The sequence below is a fragment of the Agelaius phoeniceus genome, chromosome Z (assembly GCF_051311805.1).
Source record: "Agelaius phoeniceus isolate bAgePho1 chromosome Z, bAgePho1.hap1, whole genome shotgun sequence".
Classification (NCBI taxonomy): domain Eukaryota; kingdom Metazoa; phylum Chordata; class Aves; order Passeriformes; family Icteridae; genus Agelaius; species Agelaius phoeniceus.
Window position 1 is genome coordinate 24,685,884 of NC_135303.1, and position 9,020 is coordinate 24,694,903.

Sequence of the window (9,020 nt, forward strand, 5' to 3'; positions counted from 1 at the left end):
GACCCATGACAACTCTTCATAAATGAGTTTGTCTGTCAAGCAAGCATAATTACTTGATGCTTACTCTTGAATAAGTATGTGTTTTTAAATGGCCATGATCCAGATAAACATAAATTTACATTTTAAAAAGTTATTGCATTTTTGTGCAGCAGTAAGTGTAGATCCTCCACAAAAATTGTATACATGCATTTTAATTGGCAATTCATCAAAATAATTCACAATTAACAGCAAAGTAACAACATTTATGTCAAGCTAAATTAGTGTATATACTTGTAACAGAGGCAGAAACAGCTGTTAGTCTGTTTGCATAAACTTCCAGCAGAATGTGTCTGGCAAAGTTAAGCACGAACATTTCTGCTTCATAAAAAATAGTTCCAAGACTGAAAAAATGTAGAGGGCCAAATGTCTCATTAATAGGACCACTCAAGTGAGTAATCATTGTTCAGTCAAACAAGGACCAGGCCATCACAGCTGTACTGTATTCTCAATCCTGTGCATAAATTAGAGTTTTTAATATGCTCATGAAACCAATATTAGAAACAAACAGAGAAATGGCACAATCCAAAAGGCACCTTCTGTCTGCCACCCCCAGTGACACTGTACGATGTTTTATTCTCCAAGCTGCACTGCAGACTTTGCCAGACTGCATACAGAATCAGAAGAAAAAACAACATTGAACTTTTTTAAACACAGAGCACAAAGAACAACATTTTGACATCTACAGCTAGTCTATGAAAGTCATTATGGAAAGCCCCAACTGTGCTAAATGTACAAAGCTGTTAAAATTACTGTTTAAAGAAACTGATTTTAAATTCAAATGTATCAGTTTTTTAAAATTTACACTTTGATTTAAGTTGATATAACAGGTTTATTAGCAAGCTCAACAGCAAGTGATCGAAGACAGAATTTAGAACTGTAAAAAAATGTACGACCACTAACACACTACTGTTATCTCATGACTGTGTAGCAATGCTCAGACTTTCTTATCTTTCTCAATTATTTCAGTTTTGAAACTGGAGCAGCTAATATATTTAGCACAATTTACCATAAATGTAACACCTGTGATTTTCCTCATTAAAAGCAAAATTGACTGGTTCATGGGTTGAAAGGGCAGCGTATGGACTACAAAACAGCTAGTTAATATAACCATTATACTGCTGTGCTGATAAAGCTCATTTCTATTCACCAGATGATTAGTTCAATCAATATTTACTCCTGTGTGCACCTTCAGCTACAAAGCACACATTCTTCAATTTTGCAGTGCAGACCTTAATTTCTGGGAACTCATTGCACCACTTGTGAGGTAGAAATTTTTTGGATAACTTGGGAATCTTTCACCCCTTTGAACTGTTTTCCTGTATCAGGTAACCGGTGTGCACACTATGGCAGACCCTGGGTCCCGAAATTGTTTAATAAGACTCAGTACTGTTGAAGGTATACCTTACCCACACATTTTTGAGGATGCAAATGTCACTATGATATACAGCCATACCTCCCATAGCACCCTAAAGAGCTTTCACAAATTATCACAAGTACATTTTAAACAGGAATTATGACTTCCAGAATTCTTGTCTACTCAGAACATTTTTTTCCTGATAGATTCACTCCTCAAATGCCAAAAATAGTTTTTAACCATAATACACAATTTAAATGATCTCTACTACTGCACTGTCAAATTAAAAAAAATCACACCAACTTACTGCTCGCCACTGGATTTGGAAAAGACCAAAAGTGGAAGTCAGATATTTTCCATACCACAAAAAAAAAAATTATTCTCAGCCAGTGTACATAGTATTTTTGCAGTTTTTAAATTAACTGTCACTAGACTTCCATCTATGAAAAACAAATGTAACTTTAAAAAAATAATTATATGCTGAAAAAATTCTTATAAAATATCTATTTGCTATTAAATCATATAATTATCTATTGATGAACTTTCATTATAGATTCTCCTTTGATCCCTAATATAAATGGAAGATACCACATGGAATGTAAGTACAATCCAATGCAAAGCAAAAGTATTGCTGAGGTAATAATGGGCACTCATGCTTTCCCTTCTACTTTTGTTCCTTCTGCAGGCGTGTCACTGTTTATTGACTAACTACAGCTGTATTTTTTATTACATGACACAGTTTATTACTGACTCACAATTTTCAAAGCATTTACTGATATTTATTAAATTTTACCTGAGAACACCTAACACCAGAAACTTGTGCTTTATCACATATCAAGGAATCCCCATGAAGTCAAATAACATTATTCAATTAAGGAGTTGCTAGATGCACTACACTGTGAGGACAAACTGGTTTTACAAAGGTAGGGTAAGGTCCCAAGTCCTTCCTTTAAATACTCAATGCAATCAATGAATTTTAGAATACTAATGTTACATATTGCAAATAGAGACATATTTACTTTTCCTGGAATAAATTGCAAAATAATTTTCCTTTGAAGTTAATGAGTCTATAAAGATTCCTTGCACTCATCTACTCAATTAAGGAGAACTTCTAAGCGAGCCAGTCTCTTTATATGTGTTACTTAATAAGCTCACTTAGAAATACTGTATATAGAATTTGTCTGAGCACTTTTAAAATTTCTTACAAATATTTCAGTCATGCTAAGAAAATGGAGTAACTACATAACATCATGCAACATGCATTATTGCTCATCCTGACATCAACAAGAAAAAACTACACAGAAAATTCACTTCAATAACTTGGCTTCAGGGAGTTGTGGTGGTCCTTTTCTTTAGATGTAATAAAAAAAGCTTTTAGTAAGATTTCCAAGTAAAAGTTTAAATATTACTTTTGTAATAAGTGAAGTACTTGGGTACTAATGTCACTTTCACAACTTAAAGAGATACAACCACAAAATTGACTTTTGTATGTGTACGAGTCGCATGTTCCCAGAGTAAAAGTAGATATTTTGACACTTTTTTTGTCACAGTTAACCTTCCACGTTTGTGTAACAACTGCATTATATACAGAACTAACTTTTAACAACTTTAAACTTTAAAAATAATTTTAGTAAGAAATAAACTACAAAGAAAAATATAAGTCTTGTTTTTCAGTTAAATAGCACAATCATTTTAGTGCGTTTTCTGTTCTCTTTTTCTAAAAAATACACTGAATTACACATTCTATGTTCTTAACTCCCTCACAGGATGTTGCCAGGAGTGGGACAGATGGAAGGAAGACTGTGATGAACACTCACGGTAAATTTCTTTTACACCTATGTTTGCCTCTATAAAATACTGGTATAAAAGTCATCAACTCCAAAAAAAATCCATTTTCCATTCAGAGGGAAATATCCAGACCTACCATATCAACAAATGCTCAGTGCCCTGTATATTGTTTTGCAATAATTCAGTATTGCTACATATGCTTAATGGGATTGAAATCAAGGTTTGAAGTGCAGAAAATTATTATTTTGGATGGAACATGACCAATGACGGTAACAACCGCTGAAAACATTAGCTTGGCTTCCACAGGATGGGATAACTGACAGTCTATGTGACTCTCCAGTGCTCTGGGATTCAGCAGAAAATAGCCAGGTTAGGTATTTTCAGGCATTTTTTAGCCTCCATCTCCAATGTGGAGCAGTAATGAACCACAGCAGCCCCTGTACATCCCACATCCCAGGTACGCTGTGTCAACTGCGCCAACCGCAGCTTGGAAGGATCACAGCTCAGCTGGGAAAGTTTGGGGGAACAGCTCACATGCTCAAGACTGAGCGCTTCCTCCTTCAAACCAACTACAAACACAGTTGAAAACAACTACATCCATACCAGAAGGCTCACAGCTCTCTAAAAGCATCAGTCCGTGGGAGCTCACAATCTGTGAACTGTGACACTCATTTATTTCCATTATTTGGAAAGCCACAAAGACAGATGCTCAATTAATGTGTAATGCTCCTTTTTAATTGAGGTGGTATGAAGCACTGCTCTGGCCTTGACACACACCTGTTGCAAAACTTCACTTTACTGATGTCTTGCACATGAGTTTCAAATAAGAATGAAAGCTGCCTGTTTGTTTTTCTCCTCCATCCCCCCCAGCCCTTTTTTCCCCACCTGTAAATTCCCTATTGAGTAAACATAAATACAATGCAAATACTAATTTGCATTCTAGGGGCAGAGCTGCACCTCTTCACATTGGCTGACAGCACAGCTAAAGGGGTGGCAGAGATGGTTAAGGAGCTGGGGCAGATCCCGCAGGAGATGTAACCAGATGTGCAGCAAGATCTGCCTCCCTATCCGTGCCCAGCACAGCTAGACCACCCCGGGCCTTGTTTAGAAGGAAAGCGTCTGAGGAGAGGGAGGACATTACTCATCACCCTTGTACAGGCCACCGCAGGGCAGGGGAGGAGAGGCATGGGAGCCACAGCTTGCAAGGATGACCTGCCCACAGAAAGGAGAGTTGGGGCTCCTGACCAGGGGTCACTAGATGGGCACATTTTTAAAAACAGCCCCTGAGACAATGACCGGCTTTACTCAAATTGGAAGCACTCTGGTGCGCAGAAAAAGAAAGAAGGAAAAAACCCAAACCAAAACCACAAACAATACCAAAACCCACACAAACCTCATACTCAAACAAATAGAAAATCTCTAACCCAAGCTGCAAAGCTGCAACAGGGGCCACTTTACAGAATTGAGTGTTTTCCCTTGTTTCCTGTTGCTCTTAAGAAAAACAAACACTGTTTAGCAAGTTCTTGCCAGATGCCCCACAACCAACACCCTAACAAAGAACGCTGCGGGAAAAGAAGGTCTTTTTAAGTCGATCTGTGCCAATGTCATAGCTACAATTCTTTTAAAGCCAGTTACACACGTGTGATTTGTTAGTGCTGTTAACACATGCTGTTACAGGACATGACATCAAACAAGCTGAAATTCTAGCTAGAAGTTCTTTACAGTACGTGTGTGTGTCCCATCTTTAAACAGAAGATCAAGAAATCTGCATGCAGTGCCGCTGTCAACCCCGAGCGCGTCCCACTCCCCATAAACCCTTCTCCTCCGTTCCAGTACCCTGGTAGAGACTACTTTTTGTCCCTTTTACCATGCCATGGGTGAGGCAAGCAACCGCCCTGCCAAACTGGGTGATAAAGGGTAAGGTGGAAGATGGGGGCGGAGGAGCTGTGTAAACCCCGCGGACGCCCGAGGCTCGCAGGGGCTGTTCTTGCCCCGGTGCTGGTGCTCGTCCAGCCCGAGGGATGGGGCCCAGGGGAGTCTGGTCCTGTGAGACAGGGAAACAACGCATTCCCATGTCCTCCGCAGCCCTACACACCCACCCGGATACCCTGCGTGCCAGCACGCAGCCTCTTTCCATCCCCACCGGGCACCGGCAGCTCTCCATGCCTGAGGGTGTCCCGTCGGTGACGATATTCTGTTCTCCGGCGGGACCCTCACCTGCGGCTGCAAGCCCCGGAGGAATCTCTGCCGCCCTCCACGATCGGGCTGCGCAGGCAGGACAGGCTCAGGACCTGAAGAGACCTGCGGGCACGGGGAAGGGGTTCCCGGGCAGCGCAACCCTTGTCGCCCAATTAGCAACCCATGAGGAATGGGGTCCTCCAGGCGACGTGCCGGTTGGGGAACAAAGTCGACATAACTTTTTGGGAGAAAAGGGGAAGCTCTCCGTGGTGGCAACGACCCGGGACCAAGCGGCAGCATGTTCCGCCGTACGGGACACCTGCCGCGCCCCGCGGGCAGCTGCAGGTGGGGACCTCACGGCACAGACACTGTCAAACCCCTGAGCCTCCCTCCTGCCGGCCCTTTTGCCACGGGCCAGGGCGGCGCTGGGCTCCCCGGGACAGGTACGCGAGGGGTGTCCGCCCACCATCCGCCCCGGAGCCTTCTCGGTCTGGGTCGCGGCCCCCGCGGGTGCAGGAATCCCACCGTCAGTAGCCACCCGGCGGGTGGGCATGATCCATCAACTTTCTCCCTCGGACCCTCTTCCCTAGTACGAAACCTCTTCTCCAGCCCGTTCACCAGCAGCTTTCCCAAAAGAGTGCCGCCCGCCGGCCCGCTTACCTCGCATGGTGTTGGTTCCCCGCTCCGCGCAGTCATGAAGCTAGGAGCCCAGGAACCGCACCGCACAAATCCCGTCTCAACACCCGCGAAGGTGGCAGCGGCCGCAGCTCCGCTCCGCCGGGAAAACCATACCTCCGGGGCGGCTCCGCGGGGCGCGGCTCCGCGGGCTCTCCGCCGCCGGGCGCGCTGCTCCGGGGCGGCCGCCCCGCGACTGCCCGCGGCGGAGCCTCTGCGGGGGGCGCCTGGCGGCCGAGCGGCGGCGAGGGGCTGAGCAGGGGAGGAGGAAAGGAGTTACGTTAGAAAAAAACAGGAAAAACACGCGGAGGCAGAAGAGAGGGGGGTGCCGCGTGGATGGCAGAGCATGTGCGCTTTCACATGACAACGGCGCCCCTCAGCAGCTCCCCGGTGCGGATTTCCACTGCGCAGCCACAGCAACGCACGGAGCAAAAATGAGACCCAGTGAGAAAGCGGCAAAGAGGCTTATAGCGGGGGGTGGGCGGTGCCGCCGCCGCCGCCCCGCCCGCTGTCAGCGCCGTCGCCAATCGCCGCGGCCCGCCCGGCTCCGCCGCCGCGGGTGGCCCCGGGTGCCGCCGCCGCCGCCGCCACCGCCCGGCCCGGCCCGGCCCGGCCGCGCGGGCTCCGCGCCGCAACTTGCGCTCGTCCTGGGAGCGCCGGCGGGTCCTGCCCGGCAGGCAAGGCTGGGCGTGGTGGTGCAAGGATGGGACCGGCGTGCAGAGCTCTGGAGCTTGCGGAGGAAGGCAGCGGGCGCAGAGAATCACCCCTTGTGGCGTTGTTAGTGAGGAGGCGGTGTCTGCGGGGAGAAAGGCGAAGGCACTCGGTCACCACGGTGTGACCCTCATCGGAAAACTTCATTTTCCGACGGGAATGGGAAAGTTTGGTGGTGAGTCATTTTCTCATTAAAGAGGGAATCTGGACGTCGAAAGCAATTTGTCTTCCGGTGTAAGACTAGCAGAAGGTTCTGCAGAAACCGGTGTGTTTCTGCGGCCAGCAGGATTTTCACGACTCACAACTCTCCCCCTGATTAACTGATAGACAAACTGATGTTTGCCCCCCAAAAAACAAAAACTCAAACAAACACCCCCCCCAAAAAAACAAAAGAAACAAAAAAGGCAACAAAACCCACCCAAACAAACAAAAAGAGTATGGGATCTTTTCAATTACTGTTTTGTTTTGTTTTTTTTCCTGTGTGATAGATCATGGAACACAATCGAAGCTCAGTAACACATTTTAAAAACAGGTCCCTATTATCAAGGTTTACAGTTCCTAGCTCTAAGCCTAAAATGAAAAAAAAAAAGCCTCTGCTTTAACTAAAATGTAAATGGTAACAAAGTATATCGACATCATAAATCAAAATGGATACATAGTTCATACTGTTTAATTACATTTGGACGTAATAAAATAGATTTATTTGTTACTACATGAATTATCAGACTAAGTTCTACTAGGTCTCTTTTGCAAGAGGTCATAGGGATGATGTCTTTTGCTGTCTTATGACTTATTTTAGGAAAGATACAAAGTGAAGTTCCCACTGTTAGTGCAAAGTGGCAAAGCTTTATTCTTGGGCAACAAGGTTACAGGGTTTAGAGGAAGCAAGTTCGTGTGGTTAGCCTGTTTCAAACACCTGTTTGAATTGCAACTGAAAAAGACATGAAAGAATCAACTCTGCGGTATTGCAAATGTCTAGATTTACTTGACCATGGTGAATTTTAACTGCATTCACTGTAGTGAAGACAGGGTCAGTTAAAAAAAATTAAATTCTTAATTCCTAAGATATTAGATGGTATTTGTATTCCTCACTATTGTATTTATGCAATTTATATACTGCATGCAAAGTTGTTAGGACCTCATCCAGAAACTTTTACCAATTACTTGGCTTTTAGTCTACTTATATCAGCACACCTTTCAGTAACAGTTACATGCTCTCCATCTTTTCACTTCACAAGACATGGAATTTACAGTGGCATGTTTTCTTTTTAATTGGGATTTTAGCAGATGTGGCTGGTGGCAGTTAGGCTTGCCTCCAGGATTCTCTTCTATGGATTTTCCCACAAACCATCTCCTCAATCTGTTCCTCCTGTTCAAAAGTTTCTGAGGTAATTGCAATAAAACAACTCTTACACATCACTTTGCAAAGCATGTTAGGAAGTCTCATCTCATAATAGGTATCATTTATCTGGTATCTAATAGGAAATTTAGTGAATAGTGCTTATGGCCCTTACAAAAGCAACTAGGAGAGATAGCAGAGATTCCATCTACTTGTTGTATTGGAACCAGAACATTTTTTTTCCCTACTGGAGATTCACCTAGCAGCAGGAACAAAAGACAGGTGGATTTCAAGAGGAGGCATGCACTCTCTTTTTGTATTGTCAAGACATCTTGTTCTTAATTATACCAAAAAGATTTTTAGATTTATTTGTTTTCAAGCTGCATCTTAACACCAATCAAAACTTTATTAAGTAAATAACAAGCTATCTACTTGCTGTGCTGTGCATTCAAAATACCTTACACTATTACAGTGAGTTCTGGGTCATCTTTATATGGGATTTGTGTGGTGCTTTTGACAATGGAAAAAAAAAATCTCATTATTCATTCTTAGCTTGATTTTGATAAAAAGATTTTTTTCTCTTTTTCTTCTTTTTCTTTTTTTTCCTACAAAACCCACATAATTTGGGCCCTGGAATTAATTTATATTTCTCACTACCATACCAAGTGGCAATTTTTATTTATCCATTTTCAGAAGCCTTGGTAGAATTTAGTTTATTCATCTTTCTTGTTCCAATATAGTATATGTACAATGATGTCTGAGATAACTTCACTAGTTAGGGCAAGTTGTTAAATTTCATTTTTTAAATATTTATGATTAAATATTGTCTACTAAGTACTAGTAATGGTAGTGAAAGAGTTAGACATGTTATAAACATGTGTGAACTTCAGTGAGAGTCAGACAAATTACAAATACTGTATTTAAAAATACAAGGCT

The 9,020-nt window shown here is 43.2% G+C and overlaps 1 protein-coding gene across 1 annotated transcript in view; it reads right to left on the reverse strand.

Annotated features, from left to right (window-relative positions):
- RORB (RAR related orphan receptor B) overlaps positions 1 to 6,471 on the reverse strand; it is a 138,037-nt gene extending 131,566 nt beyond the window's left edge. The window contains exon 1 of the mRNA XM_077171407.1: positions 6,020 to 6,471. Coding sequence (XP_077027522.1) covers positions 6,020 to 6,026 — 7 coding nt within the window. The 5' untranslated portion in view covers positions 6,027 to 6,471. The remainder of the gene's footprint in view (positions 1 to 6,019) is intronic.
- Positions 6,472 to 9,020: the final 2,549 nt, after the last annotated feature.